Source organism: Leucopleurus acutus, assembly GCF_964270905.1.
Source record: "Leucopleurus acutus genome assembly, chromosome: 16".
NCBI classification, from domain to species: Eukaryota; Metazoa; Chordata; class Mammalia; order Artiodactyla; family Delphinidae; genus Leucopleurus; species Leucopleurus acutus.
Genome location: NC_139158.1, coordinates 16029451 through 16053379, shown reverse-complemented (window position 1 = coordinate 16053379; position 23929 = coordinate 16029451). Strand labels below are relative to the sequence as shown.

General features: G+C 47.0%; 1 protein-coding gene and 1 pseudogene across 2 annotated transcripts; one reads left to right on the top strand and one right to left on the bottom strand.

Moving 5' to 3' along the window:
* Positions 1 to 886: 886 nt before the first annotated feature.
* SPN (sialophorin) lies at positions 887 to 2644 on the bottom strand (the record flags this gene model as incomplete). Its single annotated transcript, XM_082857054.1, has 2 exons — positions 887 to 2144; positions 2523 to 2644. The coding sequence occupies 2 exons, from the start codon at positions 2642 to 2644 to the stop codon at positions 887 to 889; spliced, it is 1380 nt and encodes a 459-aa protein (XP_082713180.1).
* A 19899-nt stretch (positions 2645 to 22543) lies between these two features.
* LOC309972960 (large ribosomal subunit protein uL1-like) lies at positions 22544 to 22960 on the top strand (annotated as a pseudogene). The gene has a single exon. The product of its transcript is annotated as a large ribosomal subunit protein uL1-like (transcript).
* The last annotated feature ends 969 nt before the right edge of the window (positions 22961 to 23929 follow it).

Below are 23929 nucleotides of genomic sequence, written 5' to 3'. Positions count from 1 at the left end.
TGCCTATGTTCTCAGCACCTCCTGAGGGTGGCATCTCCTCAGCCTCTGCAGCCCTTCCTGCCCCCTCCCTCACCCAGCTGTACTCGCCACTGCCCTTCACAAGCGTCACCAAGTCCTCGCCTCTTGCACACAAACTACATGCATGAGTGGACCCACGCAGATGCCGAGGCTTCTAAGAACTACATCTGCCCAGAAACTCTTCTCACCTCTGCTCTTGGGAGGAGAAACAGCTGAAGCCTCTGGCTGCCTCGATCCAGAGTTGGGGGAGAATGTGGTGGCTGGGACCGTGAGCCAGCCTAGGGTCCAGGGGCCGTCTCAGACGCACCTGAGACCACTGCTGGGTGACACCATCCAGCCCATGCTCCAGGCTGGCCTAGCACAGAGCACTGGGGCCTGGAGTTTAAGGCAGTTCGTGGGCTCAGCCGGTAGGGCTGTCCCAATCCATGGGGCCAAATGTACTTTCCAGAGTAATCCTAAGGTGGGGGTTTGCTGGGTTGCCATTTCCTCTTCTTCCCAGACTCTGGTATTCCTGGGGAATCCTCTGAGAAATCGTAAGTTTGGCCTTTATGGAGACTCAACAGCTGGTTTCGAGGACAGAAATGTGGAGAAAATGTGATGGGGAGAAGTAGGGCTTGATGAGGAGAGTTCGTTCATTCAATCTACAAGGGTTCAGTGGGTGTCAGCCCTGACCTGCGCGCTGGGTGTGGGTGCTGCGTGGGCTGCTGGCTAGAAGGGCTGAATGAGGATTCAGGGTGAAGATGCTGGGTGAAAATCCAAAGGGTGCTGGGTGAAAATGCTGGGTGATGATGAGGCTGGATGTGACGACAGGAGGGAAGGTGATGAAAGCGGGAACGATTCTGAGCTCCAGTCTTATTATTCTCAAACGTTAAGGGGCCTCCACATCTCTCTCTTCTGGCCCATCAGAAGTAGAGGTCTCCGCAGCCTCATCCTTGCTGCCCACCAGTGGCTCTTCCTCCCCCTTTAGGCTGCGGGCTGGCCCAGGCTTTAGCTCCTCCAGCGCCATGGAGCCCTGGCGAGACTTCCGTCTACCAAAGAAAGTGGTAAGTGTGGACCGCTGGCCAGACCCCTCCCCCTGGGGGACCCCAGCGTCATTGTTGCCCCCAGACGCTCCCTCTGTTATTGCCGCGGCCTCCTCATAAGGCACCTGGGCCACCCCAGCCCAGGCATTTGCCACCCCGTTGTGTTTTCCACTCCTGCTTAGTGTCAGTACTCCTGTCTTCCGCTTCTGCCGCTGGTGCCACAGCAGGAGTAGTGTCATGAGGAAAATGACCACCAGCGGGGCCACAAGCACAGCTACCAGCAAGGTGCCATTTGTCTCCCAACCTGAATTTGGGGAGGACCTACTGCTTATGTTTGTGGAGGACGTTGGGCTGGATATTTTTACTCCAAAGGTGGGGGAGCCACTGGTCCCCAGGGGGGTCTTCAGAGACGTAGTTGCCATGGTGACAGGAAGTCCACTGGTCTCCTTGGAGGTCTTTAGAGAGCTAGTTTCCATGATGACAGGGGGTCCGCTGGTCACATTGGAGGCCTTCAGAGAGCTAATTGCTGTGGTGATAGGGGGTCCACTGGTCCCATCAGAGGTCTCCAGAGAGCTAGTAGCTGTGGTGACAGGGGGTCCACTGGTCCCACTGGAGGTCTCCAGAGGGCTAGTTGCCATGGTTTCACCAGTCGTAGTGTGGAATCCTGCAGATTTCACTACTGGGACAGCAGGTATACTGGTTGCATTAGAGATTTCCAGGGGCATTGATAATGTTTGGGCCGAATCTTTCTGGGAGATTATTGACTCATTTACAGGAGGGCCCCTGCTGGCAGCAATGGAAGTCCCAGGAGAGGAAACCTCATTGGCTGTATAGGGAGTTGAGGAAGGCGGGAAGATCTTGTGCTCAGTGCTGTCATCTGTCTTAGGGACCTCGGTTGTTGCAAAATTAGATGTCATTGAGTTGAATTTTGTGGTCTCATAGATATTTGAGACCAAAGAAGCAGAGGACGCTGTGGGTTCCAACTCCTGCAAAGTAATTGTGCCGTCCGGAGACTCTGAGCTCGTGTTTTGGGCCCAGACGCTCCCAAAGAGGAGGAGAAGCAGGATCATTTCCAAAGCAACAGGCATGAGCAGGAGTTGGGACCTGAGGGTGGGGAAGTTGAAGAAATAGAATACATAAGGAGCTGGAGGTGGGGGGCAGGACCTAGCCAGGCCCTCCCTCCTGCCCACTTCCCTGCCAAATGCCGGGCCCAACTCTGCGGTTCAACGGCTTTTTCCACCCTTGCTTTTATCAGAAGTAACAAGACGCTGGCAGCTCCCCCATCGAATCTACCCCATAGGCCCCCTTGGGCGTTAGCAGCCCCGGCTCCAGCAACAGCCACCCCCTCCTGGCCTGCGCTGACCCCATTCAGCCCCAATGGCTCCTCGTCCTCTTTTCCCATTATCTATCAAGGTCTTCTCAAGCCAGAGGCACATTCCCAGGTCCACTGAAGCCCCTGCCCCACCAGGTCACACCACTTACCAGCTCAGTGGATAAGGGCACAGGGCTGGGACCAGGCTGCTCCAACTCCTGAAGCTGGGGCAAGACTGGTGGAGGGGCCTCAAGGGGAAAGGAAGTGGCCCTGGCTCCACCCACCCCAGCATCCTGCCCCACCCGCCCTGCTCCTACATTGCCGTGTGATGAGAGAGGCATCACTCACTCTTTCAGGGTCTGAGATGATGACAGGGGCTCTGGGGTCTCAGCTGAAGCAGGTGGGGATGGTGGGCGGGGTCTGGAATGGGGATTCCCGGGGCTCCTCTGGCAAATGGGATGGCAAGCCGTGAAGCTGGGAGAGGGATATGTGTCAGAGCAGGGGTGGTGGAAATGCATGCTTGAGAACCAGGGGGTGCGGAGGAGGAGATGGGAGGGGAAGGTGGTTTCCTTTGCCTTTGTGGTCCCCGAGCTGTTAGGCCAGCACCCAAGGCTAACACTTCTTCTGCCCCAAGAGCTCCCAGGAAGTACCAGGGCAAGAGGAAGCCCTCGACTCTGGCTGGGGCAGTGGAAGGCTTTGCAGGCTGTGTGAAATCCCTGGTGGGCTCTTGACTTCTCAAGAAGCTTGCGGGGGTAGGTCACTACAATGGCCCCCAGTCGTGGACTGCCTGACTAAATCAAGGTGGTTATTAAGCACTGTATATGCTATGAACTTATTTTTGCAGAAGACTAATAAAAATGTGGGGATCTACATGGAAGGCAGTCTGAAAAGGTATTCACTGAGGTATTAACAAGTTTCACTGGGTAGGTATGAGTAGAGAATTCTTTACTTTCTTCTTTGGGTGTTTGATGTTTTCTTACTTCCTTTAATTTGTAAGCTTTGACTCTCAGTATGTGTACGGTTTTTTGCCTTTCTTTTAAAAAAAATCAAAACTGATTTTTATGTTGTAAAAGTAATAATGATAGATGATTGAAACAGGCCAATGTCAGGGCGTGGGATTGTACCCCACTCACAAGCTAACGAGTTAGTCTGACAAAGACGTGAGACTCCTGGATCACAGACATAGGAATCCACTATTCATTGCTCAGCAGGAGCGCCGTCTGCTTCAGTTCCACTTGCCCCCCTGAGCCCCACAGGGGTGACCACAGAGAGGCTTGCCCCGCAGCTGAGGAACACTGAGCTTGGAGAATTTCCCTTTTCGAGTAGGTGGTAAGGAAGCTTGCTCTTTGTCCTGAAGGGAGACATTACTTCATCCCTCAGCGTTACTCACTGCAAACACAACCTTGAGAAACGGCCTGGATGTAGAGCGGCCAGGACCTTGTATTGCGGACATATCAGCAAGAGTGTGCAGGGAAGCTCGGGGCTGGGGTGGATTGCCTCTCCCACCAGGCAGCAGTGTATAAAGTGAAAAAGCTCCGTACCGACACCACCAGATAGACCCTGGTCACAGGGTATATATGCATATACACATGTATTTTTTATAGTATTAGATTTTATTATACATAATGTTCCTTGGTTTTCTTTTTTTTACTGAACAAAAGGAAGGAAGGAAGGGAGGGAGGAAGGAAGGAAAACATTTCATTGTCAGACATTAGGTTGTTTCAACATTTTGCTGTTGCAAACAGAAAAGTAGGAATAATTGGCTGCAAAGTAATTGGAGGTTAAAAAAATTTTTTTAATTAAGAAGAAAATCAACAAAAATATTTGTAAGACTGCATATAGGACTTCCCTGGTGGCGCAGTGGTTACGAATCCACCTGTCAGTGCAGGGGACGTGGGTTTGAGCCCTGGTCTGGGAAGATCCCACATGCTGCGGAGCAACAAAGCCCGTGCGCCACAACTACTGAAGCCAGCACACCTAGAGCCCGTGCTCCGCAACAAGAGGAGCCACCGCAATGAGAAGCCTGCGCACCGCAACGAAGAGTAGCCATCGCTCACCGCAACTAGAGAAAGCCTGCGTGCAACAATGAAAACCCAACACAGCCGAAAATAAATAAATTAAATAAATAAAAAGACTGTATATAGATTCCCAATTTCTCAACCTTTAAAAAAAATCACTGAAGCAAAACACATTGTTGACAAAATTTTCATTTCAACCAAATTGCTGCTGACAAAGTTGTACGTTCCCCAGGCTCAATGTCAGGCTCCAGTTCTGGGGAGAGTGGAGAGGATGTGGATGGGTCCAGGCTCTAGCCCAGAGTGCTCAAGAAAACAGTCTGACCAGCACAGAGCATAGACCCTGGGGTGCAGGGAGAGATGATGAAAATGTGAACAAGGGGTGGTCACTGCCCTCAAGACATCCCAGAAGAACAATACTTAGAAAACTCTATAGTAGCAGTTGGCCAAGTACAGAAAAAAAAGATTCTCTGTGCATGATTCCAGCCATTCCTCACGGCAAGCCCATTTTACAGGTGAGGAAGTCAAGGTACAGAGAGGTTAAGTAATGTGCCCTAGGCATTTAGAATGGGCCAGGCTGGCGTGCCCAGCACATTGCATTCACATAGCACTCACTCTTCACAACAACCCTGTGAGAGTCATATCATTACCCTAACTTTACAGGTGAAGAAACTGAGAAAAAACAGTTAAGAGACTTGCTGAGGCTCAGACAGCCAGCAAGTGCTAGAGATGAGCTTCAAAACCATGTTGGTCTAAGGGATCGGGGCCAAGGATAAGGATCTCCCAGGTAGTACCACAAGCTGATACTTAATAGCTATGATGCATTTAGAGACATGCTTGTGTATAAATAATGCAAATAATAGAATACTTGCTTCAATAGGGGCAAGATTCAGCCTGAGGGAGGGTCTAAGAAGACTCCAGAAAAGAAATGTCTTAAAAAGCTGAAGGGTATCTGGTCGCTTCTCTTTCTCTTATAGCCTACATCCAATCTGTAAATTCTGCTCTTTCTACCTTCAAAATGGGGCCATGCTTGACAGCCAAATATTGGCTTCTAAAAACCACTCTCCTTGGAAAGGAACCAAGGCTCTTTGGAAAATGGATGATTCCAGGGCTGGAGCAGGGAAAGAACAAGATGAACCTGAAGAGGTATCATGTTCCCTGATTTCACACCATACTACAAAACTACAGTAATCAAAACAGTATGGGGCTTCCCTGGTGGTGCAGTGGTTGAGAGTCTGCCTGCCGATGCAGGGGACACGGGTTCATGCCCCAGTCCGGGAAGATGCCACATGCTGTGGAGTGGCTGGGCCCGTGAGCCATGGCCGCTGAGCCTGCGTGTCCGGAGCCCCCAAACTAGAAAGCTTCTGCAGAAAGGAAACCATCAACAAAATGAAAAGGCAACCTACAGAATGGGAGAAAATATTTGCAAATCATATCTGATAAGGAATTAACATCCAAACTATATAAAGAGCTCATACAACTCAATAACAACAACAAAAAAATCTGATTTAAAATAGGCAGAGGACCCAAATATACATTTTTTTCAAAGAAGACATACAGATGGTCAAGAGACACATGAAAAGAGGTTCAACATCACTAATCAAATCAAAACTGCAATGAGGGGACTTCCCTGGTGGCTCAGTGGTTAAGAGTCCACCTGCCAATGCAGGGGACACGGGTTTGACCCCTGGTCCAGGAAAATCCCACATGCCGCAGAGCAACTAAGCCCATCCACCACAACTACTGAGCCTGCGCTCAAGAGCCCATGAGCCACAACTACTGAGCCCACGTGCCACAACTACTGAGCCCACGTGCTACAACTACTGAAGCCCACGTGTCTAGAGCCAGTTCTCTGCAACAAGAGAATCCACTGCAATGAGAAGACTGCGCACCTCAACGAAGATTAGCCCCCACTTGCTGCAGCTAGAGAAAGCCTGCGTGCAGCAACAAAGACCTAACACAGCCAAAAACAAAAAAGAAAAGAAAGAAAAGATATGTGCACCCCTATATTCATTGCAGCATTATTTACAATAGCCAAGATATGTAAGTAACCTAAGTGTCATACAATGGAATATTACTCAGCCACAAAAAAGAATGAAATCTTGCCATTGTGGCAACATGGATGGACTTATTGGGTATTACGTTTAGTGAAATAAGTCAGACAGAGAAAGACAAATAACACATTATTTCACTTATATGTGGAATCTAAAAAACAAAACAAATGAACAAACATAACAAAGCAGAAACAGACTCATAGATACAGAGAACAAATTGGTAGTTGCCAGAGGGGTGGGGGGCGCATGAAATAGGTGAGGGACATTAAGAGGTACAAACTTCCAGTACAAAAATCAAAGAGTCATGGGGGAATATAGTCAATAACATTGTAATAACTTTGTGTGGTAACTAGACTTATCATGTTGATAAATTCTATATTGTATAGAAATATAAAATCACTATGTTATGCATCTGGGACTAACAGTGTTGTAGGTCAATTATACTTCAATAAATAAATAAGCAGGGGGAAGAAAAGAAGAGCCTGGAACATCTCGTTGCATCAGAAAAGTAAGGCAGTGCTCAAAGAATGATGGGAACATGTCAAAGGACAAAGAATCAGCTTGAAGGAGTTCCTGATGGCCAAGGCCGGGACACTTTGAGCATCAGAATGAATAACGGCTGTGATCAACTAAAGCATTGAATAAAAAAAGAACCCATGAGTTCATACTGATTCTGAAAATGTTAGAGAGAGACACAGCGTGAAGGAGGAAGGGAGGGGGTGGAAGGAAGGAAAGGGTGTAGGGAAACTTCTTCTGTAATTGGAAACCTAACATATAATCGTAGAGGAATGTAGAGTTTAAAAATGACCAATTCAGGGCTTCCCTGGTGGCGCAGTGGTTGAGAGTCTGCCTGCCGATGCAGGGGACACCGGTTCGTGCCCCGGTCCGGGAGGATCCCACATGCTGCGGAGCAGCTGGGCCCGTGAGCCACAACTACTGAGCCTGCGCGTCTGGAGCCTGTACTCTGCAACGGGAGACACCGCGATGGTGAGAGGCCTGAGCACCGCGATGAGGAGTGGCCCCTGCTCGCCGCAACTGGAGAAAGCCCTCGCACAGAAACGAAGACCCAACACAGCCAAAATAAATAAATGAATAAATAAATTTATTTTAAAAAAATGCAATATGGGGGGCTTCCTTGGTGGTGCAGTGGTTAAGAATCCTCCTGTCAATGCAGGGGAGCCGGGTTCAAGCCCTGGTCCAGGAAGATCCCACATGCCGCGGAGCAACTAAACCCGTTCGCCACAACTACTGAGCCTACGCTCTAGAGCCCATGCGCCACAACTACTGAAGCCCACGCGCCTAGAGCCTGTGCTCTGCAAAAAGAGAAGCCGCCGCAATGAGAAGCCTGCGCACTGCAAGGAAGGGTAGCCCCCGCTCGCTGCAACTAGAGAAAGCCCACGCGCAGTAACAAAGACCCAATGCAGCCAAAAAATAAATAAATTTTAAAAAGACTTGACCTTAAAAATATATATATAAATAAATAATAAATAAATAGATAAATAAATGCAATATGGGATCCTGGATTGTATCCTGGATTGGAAAAAAAGATGCTATAAAGGACACCATGGGGATAACTGGCAAAATTTGAATAGACTGTAGAGTAGATAATAGTGTTGAATTAACATTAACTTTCTTGATTTTGATAAGTATGTTATGATTATATTCCTAGTTTGCAGGAAATACATGTTTGAAGAATGTAGGAGTGATGGTGCATAATGCAGCAAGTTCCTCTTAAATGTTTCCCACACACAATAATAACAACAAAAAATTTTAAACTTGGAAGAGAAAACGCATGTGTGGCAAGATAATATGAAGTGAGGGGGCTTCCACGTTGATGAACACACAGATGCAGGAGAGATGGGGGGGCGGGGAGCGTGGAAGCTCCGCCCCTTTCCCCCAGACCTTGCCTTATATATCTCTTCCATCTCACTGTTCCTGCGTTATATACTTTTATAACAAACCAGTAATCTAATATATCTTAACGTTTTCCTGAGCCCCATTTCCCTCTATTTATTTAGCACCTGACCTGATATTTGAGAAGCACTCAACTTTGAAATGAAAAAGCAAGAATGCATATCTTGCAAATCTCCAATCTCTCCTCAGGTGCCCATAAAAGAAGAGAAAAAAAGGTTTCTAGTTAGCGGTCTTTAACAAAAACGCTGTCCGCAAAGTCAGGAACAAAGGGGACCCAGACACTTCTGAGAACTACAGAGTTTTAAAGATGTATCCAGATGCCGTACTGAAAATGTAATTCCATCACCTGTCTATTATGTGCTCGGGCATCTAACTAAAGGGCATGTTTAAAAAAACAAATGGTGAAGCCATGTGAAGTGTCTACGGGTATTAACTGTATTGTTCTTGTGACTTTTCTGTGTTTGAAAATTTTCAAAATAAAGGAACATACAGGGAATTCCCTGGCGGTCCAGTGGTTAGGACTCTGCACTTTCACTGTCAAGGGCGCAGGTTCCATCCCTGGTCAGGGAACTGAGATCCCACAAGCTGTGAGGCGGGGCCAAAAAAAAAAAAAACATGTTAAAAAATAAAAAGATCTGGAATCTGACTACTGTTCCCCACCTTCACTGCTGTCCCCCTGCCCTAAGCCTTGTCTTTCCTCACCTACTTCGGGCTCTTAGCCACAAAGCGGCCAGTGGGACCCAGATCAAACATCTGATCCCATCTGTCCCCTGCTCTGAACCCTGAGACAGCTTCCACCCCACTCAGAGCCCAAGTGCTCAAAATGGACCACAAGACCACACCCAGTCTGACCCACCCTCCCCTCCTGTCCTCATTCCCTCTGCTCCTGCCACCAAGGCCTCCATCTCATCCCTGGAGAATCTGAGCCCTGGGGGCTTTGTGCCGTCTGTAGCTGTGCCTGGAAGGCTCTTCACCCAGATAGCTAAACGGCTCAAATGTCATCTTCTTAGTATGGCTTTGCCTGGCTATTTAAAATTGTACCCCTTCCCCCTGGCCTGCACTACCCAGCTCCCACCTCTGCTTTCTCTCTATGGTACTTCTCATTTCCTTGCTTATTTTGTTTTGTCTTTCTACCCCCACTGGAGCGTAAGCCCCGCGAGAGCATGGGTGTGTGTCTGTTGGCTGCTGTACCACTGAAAGTGCTTGGTAAACCGTCGGTACTCAGTGATGTATATTGGCTGACGTGGAGTTCTCTGGCTGCGAGTAGGAAGAGGGCGCCGGGTGACGAACTGTGCCCTTGAAGGCAAGGACCAGAAAGGGACCAGGTAGGGGTGGGGCACTGCGAGCACTGGGTGTGCCTGAAACTGTGAAGGCTTCACCCAGACCACAGACCTCCAGGAAGGAGGTCATCAGAGGTCTGCAGGTGCAACAGTGGGGCAACCAACTCATGTTCCATGAAGATGTTTCTTCCTTCCCTAGGGTCTGGACTTTCAGCTCTGACCTCCTGCAGGTCTCTGAGGGGCAGACCTCCCTGCCCCTGTGTGGCCTTGGGTCAGTCATGTCATCTCTTTGCCTTAGTTTCTTCATCTGTAAATAAGAATGATAATACTATTTTTCAAAGTTCTTGGGAGGGTTAAGTTAGATAGTGTGAAGGGGGGGGTGGAATCCCTTAGTAAGAGCCTAATAAACACTAGCTGATGTTAAAAGAGGTGCGTTGTGTTGTCCCATCTGATTCTCCAAGGCCTGGGGCCTTTTCCTCCTATCCACAACCCTCTCTAGGAACAGGATTGACAAGTCAGGCAGCCATTGGCCACCCCCAGCCCCGGGGAATTTCATTCTGGTCAGAGAGGTGTTTATGTACTAATCTATGGTTGAACATAATGGTTTCTTAATTTTTATCTAAGTATCGCATATTACAAGCACAGAGTGTTTATCATGAATGGTAATACTCCTCCCCTTTCCCTCCCAAGTCATGGTCCTGGAAAGGAACCATTTTTTAATCCCTTTAATTTGTTTTAGTCTCAGCTCTTCTGGTGGGTCCATATCCCTCAACGATATGCTAATTCTGCTATTTTTTTATGTATCCATCCTGCCTGCCATTAATCTACTGGTTTCTAGCTCCAATAGGAGAGCATTTGACCCACTGGCCCTGTCCCACTTCCCGGGTCAGCTACATCCCTCTTTTTAGGCTCTTTGTAACCGTAACTAAAGTTGTTTTTGTTGCTGTAAGTATAATAACTCTCCGTGGTCATTTTCAGTATCAGCTGTCATGTGTGGCGGCACAGTGGTTAAGGGAGGGAACTCTGGGGCCAGACTTCCTGGGGCCAGACCCAGGCTCAGCCACTGACTGAGTGTGTGACCCTGGGCAACAAATGTCACCTTCCTGTGCCTCAGGTTCCTGCTCTGTGAGAAGGGTTAGCCTCGTCCTGAGGATTCAGTGAGCTAGGACACGGGGTGCTCTGGGAACAGTGGCAGCGACCTGTTAACCAACACAATTCAACTGAGGATCTAATTGGCTTTATTAAACGACTCATTAATTGGGTAGCATCCCACCTAGCAAGTAGAAAGGCTCTCTGATGGGCTGTACAAATGGAAGGCTTTTATAGGCAGAAGTGGGGTGGGATGAGGAGGTGATCAGCAAAAGAAAAGGATTATTTTAGGCGAGGACATCTTCCCTTAGAGGCAGCGGCCAGGAAAGGTAAGGGTCTTTTCAAGGAAATTACCTCACTAGTGATTATCAAGAAGTTCCAGACTGGGCTTCCCTGGTGGTGCAGTAGTTAAGAATCCGCCTGCCAATGCAGGGCACATGGGTCCGAGACCTGGTCCTGGGGAGATCCCACATGCTGCGGAACAGCTAAGCCCGTGCGCCACAACTACTGAAGCCCACACACCTAGAGCCCATGCTCCTCAACAAGAGAAGCCACCGCAATAAGCCTGCGCACCGCAACAAAGAGTAGCCCCCGCTCTCCACAACTAGAGAAAGCCCGCGTGCAGCAACGAAGACCCAACGCAGCCAAAAATAAATAAATAAAATAAATTGGAAAAAAAAAAGAAGCTCCAGACTGATTAATTTAAAATTCCATGCCTGGGAGCAGCTGAAACTGCAATTAGGTTAGGTATTAAGTTTTGGTTTTGGTGACTCAGCTTAACACAAGTGACTCCATTTGGGCCTGTTGCCTCATTTTTTTTTTTTAAGTACTCAAATGTTGTTGTTTTTTTTTTGGCTGCATTGGGTCTTAGTTGCTGTATGTGGGTTTTCTCTAATTGAGGCAAGCCGGGGCTACTCATCACAGTGCGTGGGCTTCTCACTGCGGTAGCTTCTCTTGCTGTGGAGCCTGGATTGTAGGCACGTGGCTTCAGTAGTTGTGGCGCACGGGCTCAGTTGCTCTGCGGCATGTGGGATCTTCCCAGACCAGGGCTCGAACCCGTGTCCCCTGCGCTGGCAGGCGGACCCCTCAACTACTGCGCCACCAGGGAAGTCCCTACATTTACTTTTATAATGCTTAAAGTAGCTAATACTTGCATTCTCTTCTTTGCATTGTCTAGAGCTTCACTGTCCAATACAGCAGCCACTAACCATGTGGAACTATTTTAATTTAAACTCATTAAAATTCATTAAGATTTAAAATTCCATGGATAAAATAGATGTGGTATATGTATACAATGGAATCTTACTCAGCCATAAAAAAAATGAAATAATACCATTTGCAGCAACATGGATAGACCTAGAGATTATCATCCTAAGTGAAATAAGTCAGACAGAGAAAGACAAATATCATATGATATCACTTTTATGTGGAATCTAAAAAAATGATACAAATAAACTTATTTACAAAACAGAAATAGACTCACAGACATAGAAAACAAACTTATGGTTACCAAAAAGGAAAGAGATGGGGGAGGGATAAATTAGGAGTTTGGAATTAACAGATACACACTGATACATATAAAATAGATAAACAGGGCTTCCCTGGTGGCGCAGTGGTTAAGAATCTGCCTGCCAATGCAGGGCACATGGGTTCAAGCCCTGGTCTGGGAAGATCCCACGTGCTGCAGAGCAACTAAGCCTGTGTGCCACAACTACTGAGCCTGTGCTCTAGAGCCCGTGAGCCACAACTACTGAGCCTGCGTGCCACAATTACTGAAGCCCGTGCGCCTAGAGCCCGTGCTCCACAACAAGTGAAACCACTGCAATGAGAAGCCTGTGCACCGCAACGAAGAGTAGCCCCTGCTCGCCGCAACTAGAGAAAGCCTGCGTGCAGCAACAAAGACCCAACGCAGCCAAAAATAAATACATTAATTAAAAAAAAAATAGGTGGGGAATTCCCTGGCAGTCCAGTGGTTAGGGCTCCATGCTCCCACTGCAGGGGGCATTGTTTCAATCCACGGTTGGGGAACTAAGATCCTACAAGCCATGGAGTGTGGCCAAAGAAAAATTTTAAATAAGGAATTCCCTGGTGGTCCAGTGGCTAAGACTTCATGCTCCCAGTGCAGCGGGGCCCGGGTTCAATCCCTTGTCAGAGAACTAGATCCCATATGCTGCAACTAAGCGTTCACATGCCTCAATTAAAGATCCTTCATGCTGCAACTAAGACCCAGCACAGGCAAATAAATAAATAATTTTAAAAATTAAAAAATAATAAATAATAAAATAAAAACGGGCAGAGGATCTGAATATACTTTTTCCCAAAGAAGACATACAGATGGTCAACAGACACGTGAGAAGATGCTCAACGTCACTAATCATGAGGGAAATGCAAATTGAAACCACAATGAGATATCACCTCATACCTGTTAAAATAGCTATTATCATAAAACAAGAACTAAGTGTTGACAAAGATGTGGAGAAAATGGAACCCTTGCGCACCATTGATGGAAATATAAACTGTTGCAGCTAGTATAGAAAACAGTATGGAGGTTCCTCAAACAATTAAAAATAGAACTACCATATGATCCAGCAATTCCACTGCTGGGTATTTACCCAAAGGAAATGAAAACACTAACTCAAAAAGTTACATTGTAAAAAAAAAAAGTTACATTGTACCCTCATGTTCATTGCAATATTATTTATAATAGCCAAGACACTGACGCAACCTAAGTGTCATATACATATATATATAGAGAGAGAGAGAGAGAGCGAGAGAGAGGAAGAGAGATGTATATACTTCTATACAGGAACATTATTAAGCCATTAAAAAAGAAGGAAATCTTGCCATTTGTGACAACATAGATGGACCTTGAGGGCATTATGCTAAGCGAAACATAGAGAAACACAAATACTGGATGATCTCACTTATATGTGGAATCTTAAAAATAAAAAACAAACAAAAAACCTCATAGATACAGAGAACAGATTGGTGGTTGCCAGAGGCGGGGGTGTCAGGGGTGGGTGAAATGGGTGAAGGGGGTCAAAGATACAAACTTCCAGTATTAAATTAATAAGTCCTGGGAATATAATATACAGCGTGATGACTATAGTTCATAATATTGTATTGCCTTTTTTTTTTTTTTTTTTTTTTTGTGGTACGCGGGCCTCTCACTGCTGTGGCCTCTTCCGTTGCGGAGCACAGGCTCCAGACGCGCAGGCTCAGCGGCCATGGCTCATGGACCCAGCCACTCCGTGGCATGTGGGATCCTCCCGGACCTGGGCACGAACCCGTGTCCCCTGCATCGGCAGGCGGACTCCCAGCCACTGCACCACCAGGGAAGCCCGTATTGCCTTTTTAAAAGTTGCTGAGTAAATCTTAAAATTTCTTATCACAAGAGACAAAACTACGTGTGGTGATGGATGTTAACTAGACTTAGTGTGGTGATGATTTTGCAATATATACAAATATCAAATCATTATGTTGCACACCTCAAACTAATATCATGTTATAAGACAATATATCTCAATTAAAATTTTAAAAAACTGGTGAAGTTAACAAAAGTGAAAGGAAAAAATCCAAGCCTAAGAAAGAGCAAATAGAGTAACCCACTTCACATTTGACTATGAGCTTCCGGGGGCTGGCCCTTAAAGGGACAATTTACATGATGAGTTTTCCTAGTCAAAGAGGAAGAAACACAGTAGTTCCTCAGGGGAGTCAGTGTTTTCCTGACACTCACTTATAAAGTTAAGGGTTAGGGATCCAGGATGATGGGCGATGAGAGGGAAGTGGCCAGCTGCTGACTATCATCTGAGGTAGAACCAATGGGATTTCTTAACACATTGGATATGGTGGTGTGAGAGAAGGGATCTGACAGCACCAAGGTTTCTGGCCTGACTAACTGTAAGAACCAAACTGTCGTTTTCTGATATGGAAAGGCTGGGGATGGAGCAGGTTTGGGGGAGAAGATATAGTATTGATCAAACATGCTAAGTTTGATATGCCTATTAGACACCCAAGTGGAGGTTTCAAGTAAGCAATTCTCTAGGAGCAAGTGAGGAACTCCCAGAAGAGACCCACATTGAAGGTGTAAATTTGGGGGCCATCAGCATCTGGTTGGTGTTTAAAGCTGTGAGTCTGGATGAGCTCACCTCAAGAGTGAGTGTTGATTAACAGAAGAGGACCAGAGCTGACATGTGAGATCGGTGTTACTGCAGTTACAGAGAGGGCCATGGTGGCTCAGAGAGTTTAAGTGACTTGCCCAAGATCACACGGCTAGTAAGGGGGTAGAATCGGCATTCAAACCCAGGTCCTAGTTCGAATCTTTCAATACTCCTTTAGAGTCGTCTAGATAAGCTTCTTTTGATCTAATTTGAGCCAGGGCTATAATTTAGAACACTTAGAGGATTTAACTGGTGTTCATTCAGGTTCCAAAGCCCTCAGTTGTTTCTCAGCTGAGCTTTGAAAACAGCTAGAGAATCAGGAGACCAGGGATGGGCCTGGAGGTCTGATGGGATTCCCACACACGGAGACAGGGCAGATCTGTGTGCTTTGCAAAGCCAGAGGTTATCTAGGACTCAAAATACTAGATTATGAAAGTTGGAGATATTGAATATTCAGACATGATTTCGGATCTATCCCAGCCCCAGAACAATGAGTGGAGCGCTCAGTATTACAGCCCTGCAGCCTTCCTCCAGTCTGGAAAAATGTCACCAGTAGTTGTCACCAACTACTTGCCCTCATCCCAATCCTAAATTAAAGGTAATGGTGCTCATCTCTCCAGGACTGTTATATGGTTAAACAAGAAAATATCAGTGAGGTCACTCAGCTTACGGCAAGCCCTGGCACAGAGTTTAATTTATTTTTCATCTCATGCCTCAGCCATTAAGAATATGGAAGCCATATGACTTCCAAGGGTTCCCTCCTGCCCCTACCCCAGGAATTTATTCAGTTTGACTTGTCCCACCTAGGACAGAGTTCCACCCTGGGGTTCAGAGGTGGTCCTTTGGGGCTTGTCACCCTGGGCTGGTTGACAGCTGCCCTCCCCGTATCCCTTCTCTGCCCTGCTGTCTGCCCTGGAGGCTCCCTTGCCCTCTGGCTCCCACTTGGGTTCAGCTAAACGTAGGACAGCCTGGAGATCAGAGGGAGAGTGAAGAGAGTCAAGACATTTCTTCCCTGCTCCAGATCACGCCTCTGGCAGGGGCTTTATCTCCCTACCCATGTCTATAGCATCTGTGAGCTGGCCTCCTGTGATATTGTGATTTGCAATAAGAAATATACATTTGAACTTTGTCCCCGTTTCTGGCATGGAGCTCCCCAAACCACACACCACACACCACACACACACACACACACACACACACTGGAATTGATGATCAGAATTTTACCTCCTCCGCTATGTCTCCAGCTTTCACTGGGGTTCAGCGACACTATTTCTTCCTCTTCTCCTTTAGTCCTTGGGGGCAACATTCTTTGTAGGTTCCTTTCTTTGGCAGCGTTGGGTCTTTGTTGCTGCACGCGGGCTTTCTCTGGTTGTGGCAAGCGGGGGCTACTCTTCGTTTTGGTGCTCGGGCTTCTCATTGCGGTGGCTTCTCTAGTGGAGCACAGGCTCTAGGCGTGGGCTTCAGTAGTTGCAGCACGTGGGCTCAGTAGTTGTGGCTCGTGGGCTCTAGAGCGCAGGCTCAGTATTTGTGGCTCATGGGCTTAGTTGCTCCACGACATGTGGGATCTTCCCGGACCAGGGCTCGAACCTGTGTCCCCTGCATTGGCAGGTGGATTCTTAACCACTGCACCACCAGGGAAGTCCTCTTTGTAGCTTCCTTTAACCATACACGTATCTCTACCAGGAGTCTCTATATTAAAGCCTCGGGAATTGTGCTGTCCAATATAATAACCACTGGCTACATGTAGGTATTTGAATTTAAATTACAATAATTAAATTAAATACAATTTAAAATGCAGTTCCTCCATTGCACTAGACACATTTCAAGTGTTCAGTAGCCAATGTGGATAGTGGCTACCATTTTGAACAGTGCAGATGTAGAAATCTGATCATGACAGATGGTTCTATTGGACAGCACTGCTCTAGAACCAGCTGAGTTAGACTCTGTTTCCTGTTGGGCTGGACTGGTACCTACCTTCCCCCACATCCGTCAGAACCAAGGTGCTTTTTTTTTTTTTGATGTGGACCATTTTTTTAAAATTAATTAATTAATTTATATTTATTTTTGACTGTGTTGGGTCTTTGTTTCTGTGCAAGGGCTTTATCCAGTTGCGGTGAGCGGGGGCCACTCTTCATCGCGATGCGCGGGCCTCTCACTGTGGTGGCCTCTCTTGTTGTGGAGCACAGGCTCCAGACGCACAGGCTCAGTAGTTGTGGCTCACGCGCTTAGTTGCTCTGTGGCATATGGGATCTTCCCAGACCAGGACTCGAACCCGTGTCCCCTACATTGGCAGGCAGATTCTTAACCACTGCGCCACCAGGGAAGCCCCCAAGGCACTTTTATCTGGTTTATATATTTGGGAATCCAGTTTAAATTGTCATTTGTTTTCAACTATTCTAACAGGTATTCAAGACATAATGTTTAGGGACTTACGTGGTGGTTCAGTGGTTTAGACTCCACACTTCCACTGCTGGGGGCATGGATTCGATCCCTGGTCAGGGAACTAAGGTCCCACATGCTGCGTGGCACGACCAAATAAATAAATAAATTCTTTTTTTTTTTGGCATATGTACTTTCTTTTAAAATTTAATTTATTAATTTATTTATTTTTGGCTCTGTTGGGTCTTCGTTGCTGCACACAGGCTTTCTCTAGTTGTGATGAGCAGAAGCTACTCTTTGCTGCGGTGCGCGGCCTTCTCATTGTGGTGGATTCTCTTGCTGCAGAGCATGGGCTCTAGGCGTGCGGGCTCAGTAGTTGCGGCGCATGGGCTCAGTTGCTCTGCGGCATGTGGGATCCTCCCGGACCAGGGCTCGAACCCATGTCCCCTGCACTGGCAGGCAGATTCTTAACCACTGCACCATCTGGGAAGTCCAATAAATGAATTCCTAAAAAAAAAAGAAGACATAATGTTTAACCCTCGTACACTGAGGGCGGGAACATGCAACAGTGCAGCCACCTTGGAAAAATTAGGCAGTTCCTTTACATACTAAACGTTTATAACCATATGACCCAACAATCCCACTTTTGGGTATATACCCAAGAGAACTGAAAACATAAAAACTTATACATATGCAAAAACTTGTTCACAATGTGCATTATTTCTAATTGCCAAAAAGTGGAAACAACCTACATGTCCATCAACTAACGCATGGATAAACAAAATCCCAATTCTCAATTTTTCATGGTCCCTTGGACCCCCAGGTCTCAGTTTCCTCCCTTGGGCTGTTATCTATCTGCTGAGACTGTTGGGTTATAAGCCGGCCTGGCCTCCATCTCAGACCACTCTTCAAAACCCTTTTCAATGAATATTTATTGAGCACCTACTGTATGCCAGGCATGGCACTCAGTGCTGGAGGTACACGGGCTCTGCAGGGTTTCTGGCTCTCATGGAACTTACTGCAGCCATTGACAAGAGTTACGAAGGGGAAGCACAGACCTATGAGACCACATAACAGAAGCCCCTACTCAAACCTGAGGATCAAGGAAGGCGTCCTGGAGGAAGTGATACATTCACTGTACCTGAAGGATGAATAGTAGAAGTGAACCAGGCAGAGAGAAGAGGGTAGAGAACTCCAAGAAGAGGTAAGAGCTTTAGCAAAGGCCTGGAGGCAATAAGGAGCCTGTGGTGTAGAAGCTGCTGGAAGCAACTCACTGTGACTGGCATGTGGGGCGGGGGATGTGCTGTGAGCAGTAAACACAGGCCTGAGGGCCTTGTTAGGACAGGCGATAACAAACCTGCCAAGCTTCCTATTCTGTGGCAGGCCTGGGATGCACAGGCAGCCTTGACAGTAATGGCACCCCAGGCAGTGTCATGCTGGTGCCCTGCCGTTTACTGCTCATGTTAGAACTTGCAAACACCAGTGTCTTCCTGAAATTCCCCACAAAAGTTGAGTCGGCACACACTGGTGCAGCTCTCCAACTGTTAAGATACAGGAATAGTTCTGTACCTCTACGTAAAGAGCCACTGGGCCAGGACTTCCCTGGTGGTCCAGTGGTTGAGACTCCATGCTTCCACTGCAGGAGGGCGCGGGTTTGATCCCTGGCTGGGGAAATAAGATCCTGCATGCTGCATGGCGTGGCCAAAAAAGAAAAATTAAAAAAGAGCCACTGGCCCAAGAAATCCCTCCAGTAACCCCCACACCAGGCACTCTGGCTACTCCTTCAGCAAACTCCAGAAGGGCCCACATTCCTGCTACTGATAGGTCTGCACACCTGAAGAGCAATAGTACACCCTGCCCCCGTGTTATCATGAGGACTAATGTATGTACAATTAAGCCTAGTGCCTAAATGCACATTATTAGTACTTAATGAATGTAGGCTATTATTATTATCACCAAGACAACTTCAGAGCAAAGTCTGCTCCCCAGAAGACAAACCTCCTGTGGGTTTCAGGTAGATGTTACATGTCCTGCCTCCTCATGAATCCCAGAATAGTTGGTGGCAGAAGGACCGCAGGGAGCCTGTAACTGAGCAGGACCCTATGGGGCCTTCCCAGGACAGCTCCCTGCCCCTTGCCCATCCTGTGCCTGCCTTTTTCCTATAGAAAAACTTTAGCCTTCTGGCCTTCCCCAAGCTCCAAAGAATAAATTTAGTCAGAGAAATGAGAAAATGCAGAAACAAAGGAAAATAGTCAAGCAAGACAAAATAATAATAGTTTAGGCATTAAACAAAGTCAAGGACCTTTAGTTCCTCCTCAAGGGCTGTAGATAATATTTTGAGCTCTTTTGCAGATACCAGGTGGAAGAAGTTAATTGTATGTTGCCCCAAGAACTTTGACCCCAGACCGGTTGGAAGCAGAAGGTTGATGATGTTGACTCCTGGTTACCTCACCGTCAACAAATCAGAAAAATGTCCACGAACTGATCATGCAACCTGCACCCCTCTCCTCAGCATGTAGCCCCTTCCTCATTTCCCTATATAATCTCCAAGCAAAACTTGGGGAATGGGAGTGGTTCTTTGGGATATGAGTCCACCTTCTCCCCAGGATTGTTGGCTTCCTCAATAAAGCTATCTTTCCTTTTACGCAACACTTGTCTCTAAGTATTGGACTCTTGAGCAAGGAGCAGCCTTACCTGAATTCAGTAAAAAGCCCATGGTCATGACATTCAAGGCCTGGGTCCTTCCACCACCCTGCTCCCCCATGCCTGCCTCTCACCCACATTGCATGGGTGCTCATGAACACAGAGAATGGGCCCTCCTGCTGACTTCCATGGAGAACTTTGGAGACATTTGTAGAAAACCAGAATCTGCTGTTTACTGCCTCTTCTGCCACTGATACCGGGGCACAAGGTGGGGCATAGTGTAATAAGAGAGCCTGACTGGGGCTCTGACCACAATGGAGTAGTAGGGGCTGGATATACCTACCTATCTTAAACAAGTAAAAAGCCACCCAAAATCTAGGATTTTCAGACACTGGACAACAGGCAGTGCAGGATGGTGAGCTCTGTGCCCTAGTTTATTCTTCTCTGGAAGAGAATTCCCAGAAAGCACAGGAAGAGAGAACCCAAATAGACTCCAGCAGTCTCCCTGAGTTGAGGAGGAGACATTGAGAATTTGCGGAGGCCATGGCCATCAGAATTCACAGGGCAGAGTAATGGAGGAGGGAACTGTACCAAGAGGGAACTCTGGACCCTGGCAGAGGGTTGCCATGAGACTTCAGCTGAGTACTGAGCAGGGGAGAAAATCCCCAGGGCTCATGCGGAGTGGGAGTAGCTGCTGGTCCCACTGGGGAGAGTGAAAAGACCTCCAAACACATGGGCATCTGGTAGAGGATTCAGAAGGGCATTGCCTCAGCATGGAGGCCAAATTAACCCTAGACTAAAGGCTATTCTGGTCCTAACAAATTGTAAAAGCAAGTCTTGAAAGAATCAAACTGTTTCCAAGGCATGAAGACTCCCCGGAACTGCTTGGCCAAGTAACATAACTGTTTACCACAACAAAGTTCAAAATATTTAAAGGAGGAGATTTCCGGGAATTCCCGGTGGTCCAGTGGTTAGGACTCCGCGCTTCTACTGCAGGGGGCACGGGTTCGTTCAGGGAACTAAGATCCCGCATGCTGTGTGGCACAGCTACCCCTGCCCCAAAATAAGGAGGAGGAGATTTCCACCTATGGTTGAGTGAGGAGGTCAGCAAATCCTCTCTCCAAAAGTAACTGTAAATCTGGGCAAACTAGACAAAACAGCTACTTCAGGGCTCTGAGATCGACCAAAGGCATACCCCAATCCAAGAAGCAAATTGGGTTGAAAACTGCTCAACTCTGAATTAGAACAGTGAGAGTCTGTGGTGTTCTTGCTTGGGGTTTCTCCATCGTGCCCCCTTCCCAGCTGGATAGGTTCTGCCAAGGTGGGGCAGGTCTTGAGGACCAGCGGCTTCACTGCTGAAGGGGACTCATTGGATTTAGAGACCCAGACAATGCCCATGCCAAGCGACGTTGCCGATATAAGTAGCTAAATGTGTGGCGTGCAAGTGAAGAGCCCGACGCTGTGGCTGTGGACGAGGCCAGCATACTCCTAGCTGAGGCTGTGTGCTTTGCCGCAGAGGGCAGAGGGCCCGCTCCACCCTTCCACGCTTGGCTAACCCTGGGGCTACATGTACAGAGAAGACTCAGAAGGGCTCAGTGGAAAGTAAGGCTGGGGCCAACTTGAAAACAACGGGAACTTTGTGCTCTCCTACCCACACACAGATCCATTGGCAGAGGCAGAATTCTCACTGACGCAAAGTAACTGAGTACAACCTCCATCCAATAATTGGCTGACCATTAAGCTACACTGACACAGAGGTCTACCTAGGAACACAAACTTTAAAATTAAAAAAAAAAAAAGGATTTTTTAAAACATGGTAGGGACTTCCCTGGTAGTGCAGAGGCTAAGAATCCGCCTGCCGATGCAGGGGACGCAGGTTCGAGCCCTGGTCCAGGAAGATCCCACATGCTGTGGAGCAACTAAGCCCATGTGCCACAACTACTGAAGCCCACGTGCCTAGAGCCTGTGCTCCACAACAAGAGAAGCCACTGCAATGAAAAGCCCGCGTGCCACAATGAAGACCCAACGCAGCCAAAAATAAATAATTAATTAATTAAAAAAATAAAAACAGGGTAGAAAGGTCAGTGACCACACACCATGAAGGAGGCAGATTTCACAGATTTTGCCTAGGCCAATTATTAAACAAACAAACATACCATGACAATAATAACCTTTAGGGGGCATCAGAATCCAGTCTAAACTCAGGGGAAAAAAGTAATCAGTAGACGTTGTCTCTGAATGCCCCCAGATGTTGTATTTAATAGACCAAGGCTTTGAAGTAGCTATTATAAATATGTTCAAAGAACTAAACAAAGAAGTGTGACAGCAAAGCAAAGATTCAAAGAAAAGTGTAACAACAATGAATCAAAAATAGATCATCTTGATAAGGGGGTAGAAATCATGTATTTTTTTTTTTTACAGAAAAGTTCTGATACATGCTACAACATGGATGAACCTTCAAAACAGTATGTTAAGTGAAATAAACTGGACACAAAAGGACAAATATTGTATGATTCCACTTATATGAGGTACCTAGAATAGGCAAATTCATAGAAACAGAAAAAATAGAGATTATCAGGGACTGGAGGGAGAGAGGAATGGGGAGTTTTTCAGTTAGGGTACAGAATGTCTGTTGGAATGATGAAAAACTTCTGGAAATGGACATCAAGGTGCCGAAGAAACTCAACAAGAATAAGAAACTGGTCAAGAAGCTGGCCAAAAAGTATGATGCGTTTTTGGCTTCAGAGTCTCTGATCAAGCGGATCCCATGAATCCTGGGCCCAGGCCTGAATAAGTCTGGCAAGTTCCCTTCCTAACTGACCCACAATGAGAACATGGTGGCCAAAGTTGATGAAGTGAAGCCCATGATCAAGTTCCAGATAAAGAAGGTGCTGTGTCTGGCTGTGGCTGTTGGCCACATGAAGGTGAAAGATGATGAGCTTGTGTACAACATACAATCAGCTGTCAACTTCCTGGTGTCATTGCTCAAGAAAACTTGGCAGAACAGCCGGGCTTTGTACATTAAGAGCACCACGGGCAAGCCCCAGCGCCTGTACCAAGGTGCAGCTCAATAAACCATACTCCCATCATTTAAAAAAAAAAAGGAATTCTGGAGTTGAGAGTAACAATAATAACTGAAGTGAAATATTCACTAAAGGGACTCAGCAACAGATTTAAGATGACAGTTGATAGAATCAGTGAACTTGAAGATGGGTCAGTAGAAACTATTCAATCTGAAGAACATAGAGGGAAAAGGCAAATAAAAATGAGTCGTGGGACTTCCCTGGTGGTCCAGTGCGTAGGACTCTGTGTTCCCAATGCAGGGGGCCCTGGTTTTATCCCTGGTCGGGGAACTAGATCCCACCTGCATGCCACAACTAAGAAGTCTGCATGCCGCAACTAAAGATCCTGTGCACCACAATGAAGACCTGGGGCAGACAAAATAAATAAATTAAATAAATAAATAAATAAATAAATATATATATATATATATATATATATATATATAGTGTGTGTGTGTGTGTGTGTGTGTGTGTGGCACGTGGCCCTCTCACTGCTGTGGCCTCTCCCACCGTGGAGCACAGGCTCTGGATGCGCAGGCCCAGCGGCCATGGCCCACAGGCCCAGCCACTCTGCGGCACGTGGGATTCCCCCCGGACCGGGGCACGAACCCGTGCCCCCTGTATCCACAGGCAGACTCCCAACCACTGCACCACCAGGGAAGCCCAATAAATATATTTTTTAAAAAATAAGTCTTTGCTCAGTTATCTATGGAACTACAGGTGTCCCAACATAAGCACAGTAGGAGTCCCAACAGGAAAGGAAAAAGAGAAAAGGGCGGAAAAAAATATTTGAAGAAACAATGGCAGAGATTCCCAGTTGGTGAACATATCTACATACTGGGAGGGTGGCACATCCAGTTTCATGGGGACAGAATCTCCTGTGCTCAGGACCCTTCCAGACCCTGCCCTATGTACTTCTTCATCTGGGTGTTCATCTATATCCTCTATAGTATTCTGTATAATAAACCAGTAAACAAAAAC